At 45.1% G+C, this 25771-nt stretch overlaps 1 protein-coding gene across 1 annotated transcript in view; it reads right to left on the reverse strand.

The window, feature by feature from the left end:
* Nucleotides 1-1064: 1064 nt before the first annotated feature.
* COL4A4 (collagen type IV alpha 4 chain) overlaps nt 1065-25771 on the reverse strand; it is a 111354-nt gene continuing 86647 nt past the window's right edge. Inside the window, exons 36-47 of the mRNA XM_080667257.1 lie at nt 24516-24623; nt 23786-23893; nt 17955-18026; nt 16686-16814; nt 16456-16569; nt 15153-15308; nt 14047-14154; nt 10037-10162; nt 5588-5704; nt 3590-3778; nt 1840-2126; nt 1065-1471 (exon numbers count right to left, since the gene is read on the reverse strand). Of these exons, the coding sequence (XP_080523383.1) occupies nt 1208-1471; nt 1840-2126; nt 3590-3778; nt 5588-5704; nt 10037-10162; nt 14047-14154; nt 15153-15308; nt 16456-16569; nt 16686-16814; nt 17955-18026; nt 23786-23893; nt 24516-24623 (1778 nt within the window). The 3' untranslated portion in view covers nt 1065-1207. The remainder of the gene's footprint in view (nt 1472-1839; nt 2127-3589; nt 3779-5587; nt 5705-10036; nt 10163-14046; nt 14155-15152; nt 15309-16455; nt 16570-16685; nt 16815-17954; nt 18027-23785; nt 23894-24515; nt 24624-25771) is intronic.

Genomic DNA, 25771 nt, shown 5'->3' on the forward strand with positions numbered 1-25771 from the left:
AATTGTAGGTTGTCTTTGCTGCATTTAAAGATAATACTGTTCTTTCTTCTTCCTGGTGGGGTGACCGTGACTTAAATGAATCTTCTGACCTAAGTTTAATGAAGTCAGCCCTTCATTTTCTTGGAAGTGTATAATGATAGCTCTGTCACTTCCCCGTGTGAGATGCTATTATGTGTAGGAAGCAGAGTGTCCACTGTGGGCTGCGAGCCAGCTCTGCAGGGGCCGCTGGGGTCCTGAGCAAGATGCTTTGTATGAGCCGCGTGCCGCCTGAGGAAGTCCCAGGTGGCTTCTGTCCCATTAGCACGCACGCACTGAAGACAAGCTGGACCCCGACTGGGGAAAAGCTGCCTGTTGGGAAGTTCGCTGCCATGGGAAGTCAATTTTTGTGAATCACTGTCTTAATATTCATTAACAGCTTTTAGTCTCTTAATCCCTCATTGAATATATTTTTTCCATAATTGCTGCTTTTCAAACGGGGTGCCAGAGTAGGCATCTCCATCCTCTGACAGATGCAGCAGAGAACATAATGTTTTACGTTCATCTGCAGTGTGTTTATGCTAATGTCACATCTCCGGAATACGGCCACGTGGTCCTTTCTGGCATAGCAATTCAATGTGCTTTGAAATGAGCTGTTCACGCTGGCTGTGTGGATTTTTGTTTTTAAATCTCGTTGGGTCATGGTTTTACCATTATTTAAAGTACATGGAAAAAATAGATTACAGAGGAAATCATTTTGAAATGTTGGAAATCTCTACTTTCCAGTTTCATTTGTTGGCCTATTTATTTTTTCCTGTAAAATCCATCCAGAAGCCCCCTGTATTCCAGAGTAACTGACTTCAATTGTTTGAGGTGCTATTAAGCAATGAATGGAGTTTTCAGTAATGTAGTTTGTAATCTGGCCTTTATCATCTATTTGCCTTCCTGTGCATTTTTTTTTTAATTATAAAGCTAACTTCTATCCTCCTCAATAAAATAAGGAGATCTGGGTTTCATCTAGATTGGTGGGTCCAACCATATCCATACACGTAGCATTTGCTTAACCTGTCCAGAACAGAGAAGTACAGTACTGTGGGAATAAACACAATCAAACAGAACGAACCGCTATCACGGGAGTCGGAAATGAGCACCATTAAATCTCAGCACGGCCTGGGACCACTGAGCCCCTGGGGAGTGTCTCTCAGTGGCACGTGGGCGAGTCCTGAGTTCTCTAGCTAACCTTCATGCAGACCTGACACCTGCTGATTTTCTGGCGCTGGGCTTGGCTTTCCTTTAAGGTTTCTGGCGATGGTGCTGCAGAAAATTGCAAGTGTGGTTTGACCGCCGTCAGCCAGAAGCTGTACTCGTTTGCAAAGAAGTGGCAAGTTCCCTGCCGGCCTTGGCATTCGAGGAAGGGAGCTGCTCGGAAATCTTCCAGGCAGCTGCCGGGTGACATGAGGGCCTGCCCTCCTCCTTGGTCCCCAGCACCTGTGTGCTACCAGGACAACAAGAGAATTAGGTCTCAGACACACACAGACAACCCCAGACCCAGTCGGGGACATGCTGAGATCTGGCCCTGACTTTCTCATTTTTTCTGAAATGATTCCTCAAAAACCAGACTAGTTCTGCTGAGGGGAAGTGCAGTGGAGACGAGTTGGGTGCACACAAAATTCAACCATTCTCACCGATGCCTGAATCATCTCCAGCTTCTAAACGCTACCCAAGTAGAATAAAAAAACGTAACTGACAGTGAGGAAAAATGACCGCATGTCCTGCTGCTGCCCATGTGCCCGGAGTCCACAGAATTACTGTGCAGAGGGGACAGCAGAGGCTGTGACAAGACCGCGGGGTGCGGGGACTCACCATGAGGAAGGAGTACCCGATCCAGAGGCTCCGCCAGGCCCGCGGGCACGGGGGCACGGACTGGTCCTGGCTGTGCAGCGCCACTGCCTGAGCTGGGGCCTCGCACACAGCACAGCGGCTGATGTAGGGGCGGATGTCCTCCTCCGACAGCGGCATCATGGGCAGGGGCGCGGCGCTGGCCAGCCAGTAGGACCTGTCGTTTCTCCGGGCGTATTGGCACACTTGATGGATGTTGCAGTAGGCAAAGGGCAGTGTGCTAAACACCGGGAGGCAGGACCCCGCCAGACCTTGGGAAAGAGAAGAGACAGCTTGGCATCTGAGCCACCTGCCCTGGCATGCCCAGCGACCCTCCTGCACGTGCCGTGTATAGACGTATGGTCTGGGCACATGGAGGCCCTGGACAAAGTCTGCTTCTGGGCTGACGAAAGTGGGTGTGGGCCTGACCATTTCTGCCACCTCCCTGGTCCCGCGGGCCAGCCCTCATTCCCACAGCCATGCATCACTCCTGAGCCGAGCACTCAGCCCGGTGCGGGAGGGAGAGCCACAAGCACACCTCTCTTCCCCAGGCTCCTGGCCTGGCCTGGTGGGAGGCTGGAGGAGTGCACAGGCCATGAAAACAGGGAGTGACAAGCCCTATGGATGAGAACTGTGGGCCAGGACTTACGGGAAGGCTAACCGGAATAACAGGACCTGAATAACAAAGGGTTGGAGATGGTGAAGACCATTCAAAGAAGATACAGAGTAAAGAGGGTCAAGATGCGGAGGGAGCATGGAGCTCGGGGATCTCAGATGTTCAGGGCGGAGAGGAGGTCTGTTTGTGTCTCTCTCTCTCAACCAGAGGTCAACCGGACAGCATGCAGGCTCTGTCTGTCTGGTTAAGGGGCTTGGATTTTCTCCCAATAGCTCTGCAGAGCTTTGCAATGTACGCTCTGGCTTGACCAGGACAGAGATGTGAGACTGCTGGCGAGGCCAGGCAAGACAGAGACTGGTGGCAGAAAGGAGAGAAGCAAACACAGTCAGATATGAACTTATTTCCTCTCCCCGGCCCCTCTGATGGGAAAGGCCATGGCTGAACCCCAGGGAGACATGGAGAGGGACATGTCAGTAGCTGCCACCTCCAGGCCTGCACCCTTTGACCGTAACAGCCCAGTGAGGGGTCAGGCTCAGTGAGAGCAGTGACAAAACTCACCCCACCATCACCCATTCCTGCAGGCATCTCCCTCCTGTGCCCCCCACCCCAACCTTCATTATCTGGGAATGGCAGCGTTTGCCAGCACCCGGGTGCCTAAACTCTTGGCTTGAAGTCAGTCTCACAAATCTGCTATTGAAAACTGACAAGTACCAAGGATGACCCTCAAACTCAGTTGGAGTGGGGCGGGGAGGTGGTGCTGGTGAACGCCATACCATCCAAGCATCGGGATGCTGCCAATACACCACTTACATTCAAATAATTCACATGGGGAAATGAAAAATCCCATTTTATATCAGAGTTACATCTCATTTATTAACCATAAGTTTTGAAAAACTAATAACCAGCCAGATAATAATAACGGTAGCCAGAATGATCCCTTTGGCACATCACAGGATCACAGATTTAATAGACTTCATTGAGGATTAGCATGGCAGTATAAAAAAGAGAAAGAAATCCCAAAGAACATGAGTAATCACTTGATATTCTTGAATTCATAAAATTAACCCGACAGGTTTACTTTCAGGCAATGCACACGGGCGACCAGTGCTCTGTACGTACCGAGGTCCTGATTGTGTGCTCTCTCCTGTCCTTCCACGTATAGCAGACTGTAGCCCGTCCAGAGCCTGGGCATGCCCATGGGGCAGGTGGGCTCTCCATCCGTCTGACTGTGGAGAACCAGGAGGAAGCCACTGAGGTATCCAGGGCCGACCCCTTTGGGCCCAGGATCCCCAATGGGCCCAGGGGGGCCTGGAGGAATAAAGGAAAAAAAATGAAGGCCATTTAGGGGATTCAGTTTCACAAACATTTCTGAGCACCTCTGTGCAGTGCATCAATAGGCACTCAGACCCGAGAGAGGAGCATGGCAGGGCCCACTACAGGAGTGCTCCCTCACACCCCTGCGATCTGTACACACCGCTCACTCAGCAAGTATGTACTCCAAGCAACCTCCAGGCCTTGGGCTGTGTTAGCATAAAAACAAAACAGACAAAACCCCCTGTGCTTACACTCTACCTGGAGAAATGACAAACAATATGCATAATAAAGAGGTGAAGTGTGAAATATGTTAGAAAGTGATGGGCGCTGAGAGAAAGAACTACAACAGGGTAATGGCACACCCATGTGTGATCTGCCAGCTGTTCCAGCCTGGACCAGGCACCTGCCTGGCCAAAAAGGTGGTTCTCAAAGTTGGTCTCCCTGGCCTGCTCTCGCAGTCTCTCTCTAGAGGGGCCTGCACCTTCTCCCTTTAGGCACGTGTGCCTCTTTGCTTTCTCCTAAGCCCCTAGGGCCCTTCTTTTGCCTCTTTAACTTGTTTCCTGCGCCCATGCAGCCCAGCTGGCTCACTTCCTCCACTGCTCACATTCTGTGACTTTCTAAATATTCTTTTGCTTGTATGTGGCGGGGGAAAAGTTGGTCTTTCCCAACTTCCAGAACCTGTCTCATGGTTCTGGCATATCATCAGTCCCATTCTAAGAAGGACAAAGGCTTGGGAGCCGCATGTTGGACTTTTGATCTTTTATAAGGGGGGAGGTGGGAGGAAGGCCTAGTTCCAAAATCCTCAGTGGCAGGTGGGAAACAATGAGGCCTGCAGCATGTGAGCAGGGCCTGTCCCCTCTGGCACCCCTCAGGGACTGACCGACTGAAGAAGCCTATGGCAATTTCTAATTGCCAAGAGCGAAAGGTGAAGTTTGACTTTACAACCAAAATGTTGTCTTTTTAAAACTTGTTTCTGGAAGACCCTCCATCTCTCTGAGCCATTTGCACTGCACACACGAGTTTGCAAAGTTGTAGCTGTGGACTGGATCAGGCCTGCTCCCGGGTCTTGTTTGACCCATCAGGGTTTCTAAGGTGAGGTCTTGGGCTTGAAAAGCAGAGTGTAGGAGACAGGGGGCTGCATGTCCACATGGCAGCCACAGGCCCAGGCTGAGCTGCGGCTTCAGGTGGGGCTCCTTCTGGTGGAAGGGGCTCCTCCTCGCCCCTGTGGTCTTTAGGCCCCTGGAGCCTAATATTTATCCTGGTGCATTGCATTTCACATTTCTGTCCTGAAGAGTCTTCTCTCTCCCCTCACACAATGCCCACTCCCAAACGTTTTCCTTAGGAAGGAGCCGGGTATGCTATATACATTTATTGATGGCTGTACAGTCAGATGAAGTGAACTCAGAAAACCAGAGGCCAGGTAAAGCGAGGGTGAGAACCCTCCTTCATCCCAGGATCCTCAGAACAGCCTCTCAAAGGTGGCCCCATGGCAGGCGCCAGGCTTACCTAGGCACATGGGGCCTCTGAGATGGCTGAGCCTTTTGTGATAAGGGACAGTGCTTTGGGAAAAGACTGGCCTGGAGACAGGGCCTTGGCTCCTTTGTAGGGAGGGTAAGAGTCAGAACGTGGGGATACCTCCTGGTTTGTTCTTGCTGTTTCCATCTCCCTGACACCTGGTGAGTTGGTATCTAAGACCAATGCTTTTCACAGACCAGCTTGGAAAGCTGCCTGAGAGCTGGGGATCCCATACCCAGTGCTCAGATCTGCTTGTCAGAAGAAAGACGAGAAACTGAAACTCTTTACCTGGTGCTCCAGGGCAGCCGGTTTCTCCCGTGTCACCTCTGTGTCCCGGAGGCCCGGGAGGCCCTGGGATGCCATCCTTGCCCCTCCTGCCATCCAGCCCGGGCTCTCCTTTGCACCCTGCACAAAGTCCACGATGGCGGTGTGAGAACCATGTGACACCTGCTGGCCGCAGCACTCACTGTGTGTACGCCTGTTCCTCCTGAACTGCCAGCTCATTTCACCCTTCCAGTGAATACTCTCTCCGCTTGGCACTGGGGTGACTGAGGCTCTGAGAGGCCAATCAACTTGCTAATCAAGGCCAAAGAGCGCATAACGGGCAGAGGCAGGATCTGGAGCCAGACCAGGGAGGGGTTGAGAGTTTTCCCATGTTCTTCATATTCTTATATATCTGACCTTTTATTCTTTTTTACATTAAACATGTATGGGTTTTACCATTAAATATTATCTTAATACTGATTTTTTTAAAAAGCCTGGATGAAGGAATGAATGAAATTTAATAGGATTCAGTTAGAGGTCAAGTTAAATTTGGAGCCAGATAAGAACAGCAATTTTTTTGCATAGGTTTTTTTGAGTGTTTATAAAGTGCTAAGTACCACAACAATCCTGTTGGGTGGATGATCTAATTCAGCCTTGACAGCAGCCATGTGCCCAGGTACTCTCATGTGCCAGACTACCAGTGGGGAGACTGAGGCTCAGGACTGCTGCAGAGCCGGTCACTCGTGGTCGGGAAAGGGGCCCAGGTTGGCAAGTCCAGAGGCTGTACCATCAGCCATCTCCTTCATGACAAGGCACAGAGCTCAGGTGCACTCCTTGGCGTACACTGGGGGACTTGGCACAGTCACATTGGTACTCGAAGGGTTCTTTAAGTATTTGCTTACTTTGGGCCAATACATCAATTCATTGCCACAAAGCCCTTTGCTCAGAGTAGCAGACATGGTCCTTGTTCCCTAATAGCCATAGTTCCCCAATTTACTAGCCCTCTCAAGGCTTCCAGTCTCTAATTATTCTTCCTTCCTCTTTTCCTCTCCCCCTCACTCTCTCTGAACCTCTCTACCTCCCTACTTCTCTCTTCCTCTTTTCTTCTCTCTCTCTCCTCTCTCTCTGCCACAAATCAGCTATCTTCAAAGAACATATCTGTTCTGGGGGGCGGGGAGCGGGACACAGGGCCCTAATCCTAACCCTAACCTTAACCCTATTGAACTCGGAGCATCCTTTCTCTCTCCACCCAACGAGATGATTCCAACAAGTGGCCACTGTGCTCTCTGGAAGGGGCTGCCCATGTGCTGATAAGACAAGCCAGCGACCAGGCTGCTCATGGAAGAGATCAAGGGCGTTCCCCCTGAGATGTCGAGTGAATGAGATCTCTGTGGGTCTGGGAGAAGAGTTCTCTCACCAGATGTTATCATGTGGCTTCGCTCCCATTAGGGAAGACGGAGTAATAGTCAGGTGGGTGACATTTCCGAAGACAGGAAGGAAGACTTTTGCTAGCCCAAGTTGTGTGCCCAGAGCTTTCCACTACCTGGACTTATTCTCTACCTGGAACTTGCTTTAAAAAATAAAATGACATCTAAGAGCCCTCCAGTGTTCAACGGATTACCTCCGCTGAGAGGGTCACACGTGACTTGAAGAGAAACACACCTCAACAGGATATGGGCATGTCCATTAGGCAGTAACAGCTCCAACCACAATGGAAAACGCCTTGTATTTGTCACCAGGAGCCTCAGCCTTTGAAGCCACCCGGGAAGGAGAAGCTGTAGATCAGAGACGTGTGAAGAGAAAAGCACTAGACTTTCCAAGGTGGAGGCCCCTTAACACACCCGAGTGATGCTTAGTGTGGCTGTGACCTACGCTCACTGGGGCAGGAAAGAGCAGGTAGGTTTTTTTCTATGTAGATCTCAGCTGCAACACTTGGTTATGTGCCTGGTTTCATCGGCTCAGCAATGAGAAAGATTTGAAGGGAAAACGGGAGGAAACTAACAATGTCATTTTAAGCAGAGGTGGGACTTCCTAGTGGCAACTGATCTTCACAGCCAACCTTGCGGGGCCAGGGGCCCCCATCAAAGAAGGGGAGCCCAGAAGAAAGCATGGCTTGTAAGTGGGTACACAGGAGGAAGCTGGGCTATGGAGTGGGGCAGCCCTGATTTAACATAAGCACATTCTGTGGCACAACTGTGGCCTTGGGGTATTCCCATGGCCAGCAGGCAGCGTCGGTGGCATCAATAAGGGGAGGGCACAGGAAGCCAGAGAAGGACCTCTGTGGTCACCTGCGGCTGGGTGAGCCCATCTGACCCCACGGGGAGGAACTGGAGATGACAGGTGAGCACACCTGGGCCCAGAGCCTGTCGGCCTCTGTCAGAAGCTCACTATGAAGCGAGAAACTCGTATGTGCCCAAGATCGCTACTAAGTTAAAAGTGTACAGAATTTGCCCAGATGATTTTTTTTCTTCTCGGTTACTTTCCTTGGTTATTTTCCAAAGCCACCATGAAGCAATGGGTCTCAACCTTGGCTGCCTGCCACGGCCATCTGGGGAGCTTTCTTAAAACCCTGACACTCGGGCTCTGCTTCCCTCTGCATTTTATTGCCCTGGGATGAGGCCCAGACATGAGCCTTTTGTAAGCCCCGTAGGTGACTTTAACCTACAGGTAGGACTGAGCCACAGGGAAGGTGTCACTCTTAACTGAATTTTAAGGACAGCATTCATATAATATAGTTAGGGTTTCTCAAACTTGAATGAACTTGCAATATTTTGGAGATCTTGTTAAAATGCAGATTCTAATTCAGTAGGTCTGGGGTGTGACCATACTTTGAGTGGAAAGGATGGAGCTGGCTCTTTGTTATCAGGTTGTTAGGCCAACCTTCCCCCATCTGTGCTCCTGCGTCTCCCTGTTGGACAATTCTGGTTCTTCTAAGCCCAATCTTTTTCCAAAGCTCCGCTCAAATGCTACCCCTTGCTGGGGTCTTAGCAGTCCTACAATCTCCACACAGGATTCACCACTCCTGGTCTCATTCTCATAATGCCTTTTCCTTGAAACTCCTTTAAAACACAAATTATTATCTCCCATCATTGAGTATGACTTATGCTCTGCTGGACATATCTGCCATGAGGCTGTGAGACCCTGGGGCGGGGGCAGGAAAGAACATCTTACCCACATCTGTATTGCCCACACCTACTACTTTCTGAAGAGTAGTAAGAGTCTGGAAGCATTTCGTGAACTGAATTTGCAGAGCCCCATCATAGGCTCTACCTTCTGCTTGGAAGTTATTTTGTAAAGTTTGGGGGGCAGATCTCATTATATATACAACAAGGCAGCTTGGTTTTAAAAGCAGTTTGAGAGATGAGTTACCCTGCCTGACTAAGAGCTTTATCCATGCGCTGAGAGCCAAAGCAAAGAGGAGAAGTGCCTGCCAATTCCCAGGGCTTGTGGGCTCTCAGAGAAAGTGGCTCCAGTGGACACCAGTTAACTTAGTGCACAAACACAGATGCAGCGCAGCAAGTACAAACAACAGCACCCCCCCCCGCCCCCACTCCCAGGAAGTCTCCAAAGCGGACACCACCCCAGAACTATTCAGACTCCAACGGAGGGGACATCAGGGGCCCTCCACTACCTGGGAGAAAAGCAGGTGGTGCCAAATTCCTACTCTCAATTCCTTTGGCCCTAAAACAAAAAGAGCTAAAACCACAGCTGGGTGGTGGGGGAAATGAGATTGTAATGGCCTTGTGTCTCTTAGGATCATTTGCACACAGGTTTCTAGAATCAAGGGGCACTGCCAATGGGTCCGAAAAGATCAGTGACCACCCGAAGACCAGCCCCGACTCCCTAATCGCTTAGTAAGTTACCCAATGCGGGGGAGATATGAGAAGAGAAAATAAATGATTTGGAGGACACTTTTCAAAGGAATGGTTTACTTTAAATCCCTAAATAAGGATCCTGCTACCCTGACAAGGACTGAGCAATGCTCAGATCAATTAAATATACAATGCAGTCATTGCCATAATTAGAGTGAACCTCCCTCATCTCTCCCTCTTGCTCCTCCAAGGATACACCTCCTTCTCCCTGCTTGTATGCTGTTTCTGCTCCAGGGGGCCCAAATTCAGTTGTTCTTCATTGAAAAATCAAGTCAACAGCTATTAATGACATTGAACAGAGCATCTACTCTGTTGTGCTAAGAAGTTTCAAAACCTCATGTCCACAAGCTGCCCAAATATAGAAGACTTAAGTAGAATTTCAACATAAAAATGGAAGGGGCAAGACGACCCAATTAGTATATGATTAAGCCTTTGGATTAATGTAGAAAAAATATACAAGGGGAAGGAAATTTTCATTACTTCATCCGCACTAGCTGTTTAGGCTCAAAAAACAAACAAACAAAAACTCTACATGGCAAAACACTGAGTTTTCACGTCAGCAATATGTATATACCAATAATGAACAGTGTCAGGCTCCTACCTGCTCCCGGAGGGCCTCTCATTCCGGGGGGCCCCATGGCTCCTTCTGGTCCTCTTGGGCCTGGTACCCCAGGAAGCCCCGGGATTCGGGGACAGGCATCCAAATCTGCAGGTGGCCCTGGTTCGCCTGAAATTGGAATTGCCACTTGTGTGATGAATTCAAATGCTTATGAACAAGCCCTTCTGCCATCTCAAGTTAGACGGGCTCCTGACACTACACTTATCGAGAATATTTGACAGCCCTTGTAAGCTCCAGAAAGCATTTTGTTGAATGACTGACTGACTGAATAATTAAATAAGTGAATGGGATCTCCTTTAGGAAGCAAAAAAAAAAAAAAAAAAGTATGAAATAATGAAGGTTGGTTGAATCAGCAATAATTTGGTGAACTTCACAAGATTTCCAATCTTTGGGCCACTTTTTACTGGGGACCCAGCCACAGGTGGTGTTGGGAGAGGTATTGGTGTATTCCTAACGCTCAGCTTAATATCTGTCTAATTCATCACTCTACTTTGCAGCCAGGAGGGGTTCCATAGTATCTGCTACTCAGAGAAAGAAAACTTTGGGATTAATATAGGTACCAAAGCATGACTTTTAACATTGGAATTATCCAGGGCAGTTATAAAATACTGATGCCTGTATCCCGCCCCAGAAATTCCAGTTGAATTGGTACAGGATGTAGCCTGGGCAGTGCCCACAAGCTTGGTTGTCCGATAAACCCAGCTGGGGAGTTTTTAAAAAGTATTAGTGCTGGGACCCACCTAGAATTATTAAACAAGAATTTCTGGGGGTGGGGCCCAGGCACCAATTTTTCTCCAGATGATTCCAGTGTGGGTCAAGACTGAGAAGCACCAGTGCAAAGCTGCAGTTCTGACTCTAGCACATCTGGATCATCTGGCAAGACTGTTAGAGTCCAGAATATTGAGCCAGCAGGACCGGGCGGGCCCAACCTCTGCATGTCTAACATGTTCCCATGAGGCCGATGGTGCCCACCTGGGCTCTCATTTTGAGAACCACTGCTCTAAAGGTTTGAAATGTCTTTCTTCTTCTTGGCTACATTCACATCTTTAAGGCATTTTTTTTCTAAAGTTTCATTCAGTTCCCCTGCAAACAATCCACAAGGAAGAAGAAATAATAACCCTAAGCAATAATGGTAATAGCTAACATGTACTGAAGGCCCTGTGCCCAGTGCTTCACAATTGCATGCTCCCAGCCTGTGTATATGTGCTGCTGTTACTAGGGTGTCACTGCAAAGAAAGCTCAGGCTCAGCTAAATGGGGAACGGGTCTGAGCTAGCACGTGGCAGGGTCGAGATTAGAATCCAGTATGTTCCGGCTCCAAACCACACCGTATTGCCTTAGGAGCTTTTAACATCTGTATGGTAAATGCCAAGGAATGCAGCATATTTTAAAACCTGTTTACAGGTTTTCTTAAAATTCATACAAATGTGCAAAATAGTCTTAAGAACAGCAATGATAAAGCAGCAAGAAAAATCAAGAAAATGCCACAATCACATCATTTGAGTCTACACCGTGGTGAATGTGCAGATCGAATTTGAACCCTATAAGGACATGGGAATTTAGCCAAATGAATATTTTGAATATTGTATGAAACCACAGCAACACAGAGCTGGATGCATTTTTACTGTATGGAAAGCTTGATGTAAAACTTGTCTCTTCCATTGGGAGCAAGTTGAGAGAAATGCTGGTGACTATGTCCTGTGTTCCCTGAGTCATCCGGTCGCTCACCAGTGGTGAAGGAGTGGAGGCAGCAGGGAAGGGAAGCGGGGTGTGGGGATGCATTTGGCAGGGACTTCAGATTTAGGATTTTGATGTTTCTTCAAATGAGTTGATACATACAGTCTCAGAGAGACAGTAAAAGGGTTGAAGTGAAAACTCATTAAATATACAACTGTCATTTTAAAATATCGACATTTGAAAGAGCAGGATTTTTTTTTAAATTATGATTTTGCTTTTCTTTATTTTTTAAATAAACCACAAGCTGAAAGAAAGAGGCCAAGACATCTCTTTTAAGCACCCTAGAGATAATATAGGGCATCTGTATCCAGGGCAACTTTCATGGGGGTTAATGCCAGGTGCCAGGAAGGAAGAAATGCAAGCATTCACAGCTTTGCTTTCCTTCTTTTGAGAAACTCCATTCTCTTTGAAAATGCCAGACATAAAATAATATGTTGCTTTTGCATTGTGGGGGATTAAACGAACACTGTTTAAATGAATAATAGCATTTTCACTTTAACACACAAAGAAATTTGCTCCTTGAAATGGACTTCCGGTGCCCCAGGAAAGGCTTGTTGCAGCCCCTTACTGGGTGTTAAGGACCCATCATTTCATGCTGTTGATACCGCTTATTTCAGGGGTGTTCTAGGCATTTACACTGTGGAGTTTTTAAAGGAAGCTTCTGTTGGTGGGTACCATGACATCTGACAGAGAAAGCCGCATACTCTGTGACTGAGTTGAAACTATGGAAGCTGAGTTTGCACAGTCCCTGACAACCTGCAATGAGGCTCAGCATAGGACAGTCTAATACGGGGTTAATATGTCTGTAACGAGCAAGCAAAGGCATTAAGACCAATATAATTACAGGACCCCGCGTATAACAATGTAACAAGTTTAACTCCCAAATGCAGTGAAAAATGGAAGTAGAAAGATGGCTGGAAATAAGATTTAGAGGAAATTATTCATTTTATAGCAATGCTTACCTCTGTCACCTGGAGAGATCCAAAGGCAAAAACCGAGGCCGCACAATGATTTTCATATGGTAGAAAGAGATTTTAAATCATGAATTAGGACAATCATGAAATAGATTGTTTGAGAACATAAATAATAAATTGAAGACAGCATCAAAGGCAAGCAGCATGACATTAAAAAGTCCATATAGTGTGTCCTGGTCGAGTGGCTCAGTTGGTTGGAGCATCAGTCCCGTACCAAAAGGTTGCAGGCTCGATTCCCAGTCAGGGCACATACCTAGGTTGCGGGTTCAACCTCTGGTTAGGGAATGTATGGGAGGCAACCAATCGATGTTTCCCTCTCCCTCTCCTTTCTTCTCTCTCTAAAATCAGTAAATATAAAAAAAAAATAGCCCATAGTGCTACTGACAAGAATAGCTATGATTTAGTAATGGAGTTTTCATATCTAGAAAAACCTGAAATGAAGCTCTTTTGCGCAACATAAAATTTGAGTTGATTTTTTATGGAAAATATGCCCCAATTTAATGTATATAGAAATTCTGCCTATTTGAAGGCTTCTGAAAATTCCATATTAATTTGCCAAGTTTTACAGTTTATGTAAAGAAAGGAAATATGAGAGGAGTCAGAGTATAAGCTCTCTGTCATGCTGAACTATGATCCACTATAGAGCAGTGCAGTTTATTTATTCTTTGGACTAGAGTGCTAATTTAGGAGATTGCCAGATATTCTGAACTGATGCCACATTACCATAATATTGATTTAAGATCTTGAGAGATATTACTTCTGCCCATCTCAAATACACACGTCTGTTTGCCCTTTCAACAACCCCTTGGCTTATTTTGACACTCTGATGAAAACGTGTTGTCTATGGGGTTTAAATTAAATAGCCTTTCAACTTCATAGGCATTGATGCACTTTACAGAAAACATTAAATAAAACATCTAGCAAAACCAATGGGAAGTCAGAGATAGGAACTGATTATGCCATCCTCACAGAACAATAATCAACTCAGTCTTTGCCTCTTGGGTGAGGGAACACTGATTGATTCATCGTTGAAATAGTATGTATAAAATCCACCCCTAGTGTTCAAACTTACCCGTTTTAATAATAAATATTAGTTTACCAAACAGGAGACTTTGTAGTGCAGCCTGAAGTAAATGCAACCTTTATTTCAAAAGGACTGAACTCAGAAGAATTTGCTGCCTTCGGAAGAATTGCTTCTGAAAGATGACTGTCAGAGGAAGTGTTCGGGTGCAGCGCCCTGTGTGGGCTGCTGGGTGGAGAGGAGGAGGCATCAGAAGCTCACCTGCAGGCCCAGGGGGCCCTTGTCTACCTGGAGGGCCAGGTACACCCTTCTCTCCAGGTGACCCTGGAAGTCCATGTGGCCCCTGTGGCCCCGGGAACCCCATTGGTCCTAAAAGGAACATATAAAAACAAGGACAGTGGAACGAAGTAATACCAGGCGGTGACAGTTTGATGGACTGAATTCAGAGGTTCACACCAACAAAATGCTAGGCCAGTGATCAGCAAACTGCGGCTTGCGAGCTACATGCGGCTCTTTGGCCCCTTGAGTGTAGCTCTTCCACAAAATACCACGTGCGGGCACGCACGTACAATGCAATTGAAACTTCGTGGCCCAGGCGCAGAAGTCGGTTTTTGGCTCTCAAAAGAAATTTCAATCGTTGTACTGTTGATATTTGGCTCTGTTGACTAATGAATTTGCCGACCACTGTGCTAGGCAAAGTTGGCTCAGCATGGAGAGCAGTCTCTCACTTTCTTCTGTGAAGCTGAGAACTGCCTATGTGTGAAGGAAACCCCAGAATCCATCAAAGGGACTCAGGAAAATGGTCCCATGATCAAGACAAAACTAAAGGAGAGCGAGAAGCCCTGCAATCCTGAACTTCCTCTGGAGACAGTCAAAGGACTGCAAGTAAAGGAAAATTAGGGAAGATGCTGCGCTGCCTGGGGAACAGACTCCCAGATCTGAGTCCCCACCACTCTCCATCTCACTCTCCGTTTCCCCCGCCAGCCATTCGGTGCCTGGCATGTGCTGTCTCCGCTCCTCCTCCCGCCACGAAGTCCTGCTCGTCCTGCATGGTGCAAATCAAGCTCACCTCCTCCTACTTCATTTAATTACACGTGTAGCGGCGTTATATTTCTATTGTTCAGTTCTGGTCTAAGAGATTACCAAGTATGCTTTTAGGGGCTAAAGATGAACTTGTATTTCTCATCTTACTTGTCCAACAGTTACCAGAACTTGAGGACTCTTTGGAAAGGCAGGACATTTGGGTGATATAGCCACTGATTCAACAGAAAATAAGAATTAGGTCATGGTGGTCCAGTACTCCAGATCCTCAGGACAAGATAGCAGAAGCCTTCACATACTACTTAAGGAACAACTTGAGTTAATACCTTTCTGGCCATCGTTTCCATCACATCCTGGGAGGCCTTTGGGTCCTGGAGGGCCTGGCGGGCCCCGGGGACCTGGAGGCCCTGGCAGACCACAGTCTCCTGGATCCCCTTGCAGAAGGTCAATGCTCCCAGGGGGCCCTGGAGGCCCGGGGGGTCCTGGCCACAGGGAGGAGGCAAAAGATTCTTTCAAAGACAAGCCTGTGTGCTGGCTGCCTGGGAGCTTCGTAAGGGAAGTAATTTAATGGTTTGCAAGCAAGGGATGGAGGGAATTAGAAAAATAAGAAAATCAATAGTGTCAGAAGTGAAACAGAGAGTAGGTCTCGTGGAGCTTGAGAAATGGTGTAAGTAGTTTGTCAGTGGCCGTTGGACAAAATGAAGCCAAGCAAAGCCTTCCTTTCCTTCAGAGCCATTTCTTTTGTTTGCATTGCTACCCTATTGCTTTAATATGGTAGAGGATAGGTGGATGGATAGACAGACAGACAGACAGACAGATAGACACATAGATGAATAAATGATATACTTATGAGAAAATTTAGCTGATGTGAAAGAAATGTTCACTCAGTTATAATCATATTTGAAAACAAGTATCTACACATAGGAATTGAGTCCAAAATTTATTCTACTAAAACTATGCTGTTTTATTTTTGCAGTGAAATAGAATTATATAATACTGTAGTCCCACCTTTACTAAAATGGTTAGCACTTAAAGATGGCGGTTTGTGTCTCTCTTTGATAAGGAGGAATGTGATGATCTGAATTTAGCAAAACACTGCACTGAGCCACGCTCTTCCCCCATTCCCTGCCCAGCTCTGGTCCAACCCTGTTTGGTTAAATACTGCCTTGCTGAGGTTTGTCCCTAGGAAGTGATGAGAGGAGCAAAATGGACTGTCGGCAGCACAGGGAGAGCTGTCTCTGTGTGTACGCCAGGCCTGGGTCCTGTCACTCTGGGCCAGTGGCAGAGGTTTAGGGGGCAGGTGCAGACACCCACAGGCAGGAAGAGAGCCCTGCCCCTGCTATAGCCTCGCACGCAACATCGGGCTGGTGATGGGAAGGGCTTGCTCTGACTCAGAGTTTGAATCACAGAGAGGTGGTCTGATAGAGTGACACAGAAGAATGAGGGGCCTGGGCTCTCCGGGGTATGGTCCTGCCAGCCCACCGATGCCCACAACCCCCTTTCCATCTGCCGAAATAATGGGGCTGCTAAGGGGCTTCTCCTCTGCCATTCTCTGGTCCTCCCTCCCTACAGAGCTGGCAGCATCTCAGGAAAGGGGCATCACCAACCTTGGCCAGGATTTTCCCGTACCTCTTGGACCATTGGGGCCAGGAGGTCCTTGATCTCCAGGCTGACCGGGGTCAGGAAAATAACCCTTAGGAGGTCCTCCTGTGGCACCTGCAGGACCAGGTGGTCCAGGTCTCCCTGAGGATGGACATGTCCAGATGTGAGCCTCATTACATTTGGAGATTTTGATTTCAGTATGGAGAGAGGCGGGGTGATGGGGGAGGGGGGGGGGAGGGAAGCATTCTGCTTCTTACCTGGAGGGCCTGGCGGGCCTTTTTCTCCACAAAGGCCTGGAGGAGAAATTCCTGGGTTCCCGGGGTCACCTGTCTCCCCTTTCAGCCCAGGCATTCCCATTGGGCCGGGTGGGCCCATTTCATTCAAACCTTAATGTAGAAGACAGCTTTAGCACTGTATCTTCTCCCAGTTTGTCCCAGTGGTAAGGGTGTGACCGGGAAGCAGCTGGTTCTGCTGAGACCAACCTCAGCTTCAATGGTGACCCAAATGGCTGCATACGTTTCCCAGGTGACCACTTACTCTCTTAAAATCCATCACACTGGTCAACCATAGGCTTGATCTACTTTATAATTATTTTCCATATTTAAAAAAACAACCCAGTGACAATGCCAATTGTCAAACCTCTACAATGGTAAGAGTGAAAACAGACGAGATCCAACAATGAGCAATTATGAATAAACTGGTTTAAAACGGAAGGTGGAAACTGACATGTAAATAGAATTATTGTAAACTTTCACATTGAAAAGACAGAGCATCGTTGGTTGTTTGGAGGGAATACACATTTTATCAGACTATTTAGAACAGCCACTAAATGAATCCTACGTGGCCCAAATTTTACTTCTTGGCCTTCTAAACTGTATAAAGATTCAATAGACTTAAATCTAGCAGCACAGCAATTCAACCCTTTTCCCACAGTCCCTCAAATCTGTGTGTCTGACTCCAGCAACCTTGTCTGATGGTAAGCTATTTTTCTGAGAAAGTCATGCAACAAATGTGCATTATATTAAAATACCGGAACAAACTAAAATGCAGTTGTCAATAATTATCTATTTGTTATGTCAAAAGTAACAGTAATTTGTTCAGGTAATTTGTTTCAGCAGCAGGCTGTTTGAGAGATGCTAAAAGTGCTAATTAGACCCACATGGTTGTACTTGGCAATACTACACCTAAAACAAAACAAGACAAAAAGAAATCCGGACTATTTATTTGTTCTTCATAACATTGTGAAATCTTGCCCCACCTAAGCAATTACCCAGTGTATTTTAGTAGAGAGATCACCCCAAGCAACATCAACAAAAGGCACTGTTACCAACCATCCCTTCTTACTTTGGGTTTTCTCAAGTGTGCTTTTTATATAAGTCATCTTCAGCACTAAAAGGAGTCCCATTATTGTGTCTCTGTGCTAAGCCAGTTTCCTTGTTTCACAACCCACATTGTGAGAAGTGAGGAAATACCTACCAGAGGTCCACTGATTGCAGGGAAGTCTCTCACAGAGGGTTTCCTCTTACCTGAAGCTCCTTTGGTTCCTTTCTGACCCTTTAAGCCATGCAAGCCATTCAGGCCAGGTAACCCGGAGGGACCTGCAACACATCACAGGCCTGTGACCCCTGGGAAGAGACCAGCCCTTGATCTTCACTGGCCTTGGTTCCCAGGCACCTCTCAGAGGGGGGCCTGCTGATGGAGATGGACAGATTCTCTAGGTGGGAACCATGAGATCTCACAGACTACACGCCATTATCAGGGCTGAATCCATGCCAGTAGTTATTCTTTAACATTCATTTGATGAACATTTTCTGCCAAGACTGCTGAACACACCCATTTCTTTGGTTTTAAAGTACTGCTGTGAGTTGATGACCATTTCAGGGTCATCTTTCTGTCTGACCAAATACAGTCTACAATTACTAGATCGTGGTGTAGGCAGTGACTTTCAATTTCATGACAATAAAATCATCCTAGATGAGGAAAGAGATTGGGTGGGAGCAAACCCAGGTCTCCCTCCTCCCAGGTTCAGGATCTTTCCACCCCATCAGAGTCTCATATATATATATATATATATATATATATTGATTTCAGAGAGGAAGGGAGATGGACAGAGAGATAGAAACATCAATGATGAGAGAGAATCATTGATCGGCTGCCTTCTGCACTCCTCCCACTGGGAATCGAGCCCCGCAACCCAGGCATGTGCCCTTGACCGGAATGGAACTTGGGACCCTTCAGTCCACAGGCCAATGCTCTGTCCACTCAGTCAAACCGACTAGGTCAGCGGGTCTTTAAATTCTAATTTTTGCAGGATCTGGTTAGATGTTTTAAGACAATAAGGACAGGTGGGGCCTGTGGCATACTGGGGAGTATATGCCCTCTCTAATTTTTTTAAATAACTGTGCTGCTCAGAAAGATCAGGCCTGAAGGTCAGGTTTGGCTGCAGCTCTTTCTTTGCAACCACTTGTTTCAAAGAGAATCATTCTGATGCTTCTTTTCAGACACAAAATGCATTTCAGGATGACCACTGAAACTTCATTCTCTGCATTAACTAGTAGATGGGATCTCATTGACACCTTCATTTTCTTTCAGAATCTTCTATCGGACATCAGTGTAGTTCTCTAAGGAGACATCTGCTGACCTGGCTTTACTTAAGTTGTCACTATACATTTATCAATATATAGATATATAAACTACGTATTTAAAATATGTTTATATTATATAGTATATTATATTACAGTAGGCAAATACATAGATTTATAGGAAGGCAGTAGAGGGAATAAAAGGAGGGAGAGAAGAAGGAAAGAAGGTAACCAATATGTACAGAACATTCCAGGTACTGAGCCCTCTGCCACGTGCTTCACACACATCTTGCTCCGATGATTAATTTGGGGAAAGAATCGTCTCCTCAGCCCCTGGCCATACCTGATAACCTTCCTCTTTCATTAATGGTTCTTCCAACCAGTAGCTGCCCATTCTTATCCAAGGCTGTAAGCCCCTCAGTGCACAGGCAGCCATTCACTCAGCTTATGGTCACATCCCTTGGATTTGTGATAATAACAGCCTCAGCTTACAGGACTAACACACAGAAAGTGCCCATCCCTACTCTATGACACCCACAGAGAACCCCTCGATGTCCTATGGCAGGCTCATGCTGAACAACCATCAGGTCTGGATAACTGGTTTATTTGGTGTAAATTAATTTAATGTAAGATCAGATCTTATTAATCTTTCTATATACATATTTGGCATATCTCCTGACACACAGTAAATGTTCAATGAATGTTCATTGAATGAGTGAGTAAACCAATGAGTGAATGAGACAATGTGGAATGTGGAGGGAGAAGGATTGAACAGGTGGAAAAAAAGCTTTAAAAAGAAGTGGACTACCATTTCTATTTCATGTCTCACCTTTCTGTGATAGATCTGTAGTAAGATTTGGGGAAGTTAGAGGTATCCATTTGTATATAAATAATTCAAATGCTAACTATTAATCTGTTCATAAAAGCAAGTCCTCTGTGGACTTATTAAAAGATAGAAGTTAGTTGGTTCCATTTTATTTATTGTCAGTACTTGAAACAGTTATTCTATTTTTAAAATCTAAACTTTAGGGTGGGGGAAGGTAAATGAAGGATAAATGGTGATGAAAGGAGACTTGACTTGGGGTGGAAAACACAATACAATATACAGATGATGTGTTGTAGCACTGTATGCATGAAACCTATATAAATTTTATTAACCAATGTCATCCCAATAAATATAATAAAAAATAAAATAAACTTTAGATTGGTACAAATAAGCCATATTCTCTTGCACCCCCCCCCCAAAAAAAAAAAATTGGGAATACACCCTTACTTTCCTTAAAGATCTTATTTCCTTACACTTTTAACAGTTCTGGTTTAGTTTATTTTCCAATCATCTTTCCTATTTATGAGCCAATGTTCCAAGTTTGTACCAAAAGAACACACAGACCTTCCTCATCTGCCAAATCTAGATATTTACTGCAATCTATCTGAAATGATAATAAATTTCAAGATTACTTTGCTATTTCCATGTGTTTTGATCTCCGGGTTAAGCCACCAAGATTGATGGCTTGGGGGAGCTGGCTGGGGGTGGAATGCCCCAGCTTCTGCCAACTCTCCATTGTCACATCAACACATCCAGATCCTGGCCTGTCACAATCCCAGGCCCTTGCCATTGTTGAACTGTCCGACCCTTATCTGACCCAATGTTATCTTTCTAAATTGAATGCAGCTACATCTGGGTAGGGTTTTAAGGGCAATTTTTCCTTTTTACTGAAAGCTTTTTATCAATCTCATCTCTAAATCAGAAAGTTGTTCATGCATAAAATATATACAGTACAGATGAGAGGCAATTAGGCTAACAAAGCACATTCCTTGGTAATGAGGACTTTTATTCACCTCTGTGGACAGCTTCTTGCTAACAACCATCACTTAAGGCTGCATCTCCCTGCACTCGCAGGCTGGGGTCTCCCTCCAGTCAGAGGGTCTAACCTCGACTCCAGCCTCCAGCCATAATCGTCATCCTAGCCTCCCAGTCAAACAATGTTGTCACTGAATCTCCCCTCTTAGGTTTTCTTCTGTCCTAGAGCCAAAAACACTATTCTATCTCCAAGAGCCTTTACACGGGTTTATACTTTTAATAGGGAACCTATTTGTTGGGGACTTTCCTAGTTCTAACACAGGAAATTCCACAGCCTGACACCCCCCCTCGATCCCAGGCAAACCGAGACAGCTGGTCACCCTAATGTTAAAGCTGTTGGGAAAGAGAGACCTTCATGGATATAAATAACAGTTGAGCAGAGTTGAAAACTTATCAAAACAGATTCTGAAATACGATTTCATTTTTTCCAAAATTCAGAAAATAGATTAGTCCCTACTAAAGGAATGCACAAGGGCATAAGACATGGTCTCTTAACCCATGGAGCATCAGTCCCCAAATGTGTTTAGTGACAAGTGCTGGATGAGACAATGAGGAATCAAAGAGAAACATCCCCAACTTGACAGAAGAGGCATCCACCCCTAGAACTGTAAGTGTTGGGGGGGGGGGCGTGGAGGGGAGTAGGGAGGGTAGGGAGTGGGCAGGAGGAGAACACTCCAGTTGTAAAAAAGGAGAGAGAATGTTACTTGGCTGATAAAAGACACTCCCAGGTATTTTATTTCTTATGAAATATTTTACTTGCCACCAACCAAAATAACCCAACCAAATTAGTCGCTGTCATGCTACGAAGTTGTCTTTCGGTCCCCATTATGCCAATCCTCTATGAACACCCAACTAGGAACAGAGTGTCTTCCTTATAGAGGATATGTGCACTTGGAAATTTAAGTCTAGGAACCAAGCCATTTTCAGCATATGTTTAAGTTAAAGTTTAAATCTGACTGAACACAAGCAGGACTCAGAATCCATATGGCCCATTCTAGCAGAGCAAACAACTTCGAGTTCAGCAGCTGGTTTATTCAAACAAGAAAATCGGGCCCCTTGACTTATCTAACACACACTTCAAATATTTAGTTTCTCAGTTCAAAGTGTTTCTGCTGGAGTGTGGTTCATTTTTATACCAGCATGATAAAAAGCAACAATAGATTTAGATGGTCAGCGTTCTAATTTTTAGGAATCTGTTTCACTGTTTTGTTTCTTTTAAAGACTGGCTGTGCAATGGGCGGTTCACAGTGAAACAGTGCCACCACGTGGTCCGGAGGCACACTGCAGCATCCTTCTGCACACTGAATATGTGGGTGGATATATTTATTTCCTCACTTTCTCTTCTTAACAAACTTATTTTTTCAAAGCACAGAATTATGATGTGATTAGAGATTACCTTCAATTAATTTTTTATTCAATCAAATTCATTAGCAATTAGGGTTTAAAATAACATATACTGAACTTATGTAATAAATGTAAACGAATTCAAGGGAAGGAAGAATCAATAATAGTAGATTGAGCCTTGTCATTTTAGTCAGACTGGATGGATATTGTTATGGCACCAAGACACTTGAAAATCCTTACTATTTTACTGAACTGGGAGGATAGAAAGAAGTGGAAATACAGTAGAAGTGGTTAATCATGGAAAAAGTGGGAGGGAAAGAAGAAGGAGGCAGAGAAAGATTGGTTATAGAAATCTATCAAGTAAGGCTTGAACCTTCAACTGTTGATTGAGGTGAAAACCCTCATCTTCATAGCTACTAGCTCAGATGTTCCTTCTTCTCTTATCCATTTCTTCATTTATTAATTTATTCATAAATTTAAAAATACAATAACCCCCTTTATTGGGTATCTACTGAGTGCCAAGCATATAAAAATAGTCCTTGCTTTTTAAAAAATCACTTGGTGAGAAAAACTTCTAAACAAATAAGTGTTATACAATATAAGTATTATTAGGCTAGAGGTACACACAAAGTACCAATGAAAAATATTTTATCTAAAATGAAAGCAATGAACTACAGAGGAGTAAGTACCATAGATGAATGGGAGAAGGCATGGAGATTTGTTAAAAACTAATTGTATAGCCCTAACTGGTTTGGCTCAGTGGATAGAGCATCGGCCTGCGGACTGAAGGGTCCCAGGTTCGATTCCGGTCAAGGGCATGTACCTTGGTTGTGGGCACATCCCCAGTTGGGGGGGGGGGTGTGCAGGAGGCAGCTGATGGATGTTTCTCTTTCATCGATGTTTCTAACTCTCTATCCCTCTCCCTTTCTCTCTGTAAAAAATCAATAAAATATATATTTTAAAAAATCAATTGTATAATTCTGTGACATTATGTTATATTAACCAGGCCTATATTATAATCCATCTTTAAAGACCAAAAAATTCAACCAGGAAAAATGTTTCTTCATCAACAAAGGTAATGAATTCTAGTTCTGCCATAGCATCTTACTTTTTTCCCTCTCCCTTCCACTTATCACAACTGGTAAATACATATTTATTTACACATATATATTTAATATGTGTCTCTCCTACTAAACTGTGAGCTTCATAAAGGAGGAAACATGTCTATTTTCTTCAAAACTCTGTACTGAGTATCTGGAATCTAGGACATAGTAGGAGCTTAACTATCTGGGGAGAGAATAAACGAATGGGCCTGAACATTATGGAAAACACTAGGGGAAATGCCCTTGAAAAATGAGATGGTATCACCATCATTTTGACAGGAGGCAGGTCAGAAGGCTAGATGGGCACTGCCTGGAGCCCTGAGTGAGAAAGAACAGGCAGGGGCTGATGACATTGGTGGGGAAGGGCCATGACCAGGAGCAATGTCACTCAACACTGGAAAGCCACTATGAATTTGCCCTCATTGGCCTGGATTTTTCTGATGGGCCAGGATTCCTCTTTGATTTACCTTTTATTCCCGGAAGACCTGGTATCCCTGGATACCCCATGAGGCCTCTTGGTCCAGGGTCCCCTGTTTCTCCTGGATGTCCCATTGGCCCAGGCATTCCTTTATCACCTGAGGATGACAGGGAGGTTTTGCAGACACCCAGGTGGCACATGAGTTACATTAACTGGGAAGGTCATCTATGTTGTTATTATGTGAGATACTTGAACCAGGAACACTGTTTTATTACTTTTTCTTCGTAGTCCTCCTGACTCTAGGGAGAAAAATACACTTAAGCTCAGAAGGAAAAAATACACTTTTGAGCAATTAAAGTTGCCAATTATGATTTCTACTCTCACTTTATTCTGAATCATCAGGAAGAGGAGCCATTACACTGCTGTCCTGTATGTATGATATTTACCTTAAGTCTAAAGGAGAAAAAAGGCCAGCATCCTGAATGGCAGGTAAATTAGGAAGGGCGGGAAAGGAGCGTCATCCCTTTGTGCCTGGCACCCTGTTAGGCCCTTTATAGGTGTTGACCTAATTTTACTCCTAGACCACTGATGGAATGAGGACTAGCTCCAATTGACAAGTAAGGAAGGAATAGGAAAGTTTGGGTGACTAGTTCAAAGTTACAGGCCTGGGAAGTGGCAAAACCAGAGCTGAACCCAGGTCTGAGTGAAGGCTGGTCCTTTCTGATGCACCACGAGATAGATACGTGTCTGGGAAGGTTCCAGGCTTCTTCCCAAGGTACCTGGACACCCTGATGGTCCGGAGGAACCGGGCAGTCCTGGTCTTCCTGGTGGTCCTCTCGGCCCTTGGACACCGGTCAAGCCCTTTTCTCCGGGAGCTCCCAAATGCCCTAACCAAAGAAAGATAAAAAATCTGAGTGGTTGTAGACGCTCTTCAAGACGGTGAATCTATAAAACCTCCAACTCAGCCCTTGTTATTCTTTTCTAGTCTTACTTTTTTATATTAACTTTTTTCTATTGAGAAGATAACATTAAGGAAAATTAAAACAAAACACCTATAATCCCACCACCTTAAACATTTTTATATGCATACAAAGTGCAAATAATACCCACAATTTTATATTCTGATTTTTTTCTTAAATTGGCATTGAATCCTAAGTAATTTTCCAAGTTTGTCATCATTTTCCTAATTATTGTTTTTAAGTGACTGGCTCATAGCTTACTGAGTTCACCTAAATTTAATTAATTAATGCAAAGGTTTCCTACTTTTGGCCACTGAAGTTTTTTCTCTTTGCTATTATGCATAATGATTTTTATACATCTTTAATAGATTTTTCTACTATTACATTATTTCCTTAGAAAAGTTCCTAGGAGTAGAATTTCTAGGTAACATAACATTTTGGGTCTTTTTATTCATTTTAAAATGCTGAGATATTTTAACGTAAATCACAGACATCATGGAATTCCATCCCTAAATATTTCAGGAGGTATGTCTGAAAAATAACATTTTCTTACACGGGCAAAATAACACTATCACAGCCAAGGAAATTAATAGCAATCCTTAATATAATCTAATACTCATTCCATACTTGAATTCCCCCAACTGTCCCCTTAATGTCCTTCACAGCTGGTTTGTCCACACCGGGTCCATTCCAGAAGCACACATGGCATCTGGTGCGTATATCTCTTATGTTAAACAAAATCTACCACAGTCCCTTTCTCAGGACAGTGACTTGCTGAAAAGAACCGTTCAGTTGTTCTCTAGGCTTCTAGCACAGACCATTCAGCATCTGGCTCTTGATAGAAGTTGCCAAATGGTTTGGACAAGTGCTGCACCAACTCACTTCACCCTACAGACCCACCCACACTCGTCCTTGCACGTCCAAGAGCTGGGCAGGCACTCACCAAAGCCTTTGCAGGCTGTTGGTTTATTTTCTTGTTAATTTAGTAAGGATGAAATAATATTCCAGACTTACATTAAGTTACACTTCTTTGATTACTAGAGAAGATGACCATTTCCCTGTATGTTTTTTTCCAA

This window comes from Plecotus auritus (genome assembly GCF_963455305.1).
Source record: "Plecotus auritus genome assembly, chromosome: 5".
Taxonomy (NCBI): Eukaryota; Metazoa; Chordata; class Mammalia; order Chiroptera; family Vespertilionidae; genus Plecotus; species Plecotus auritus.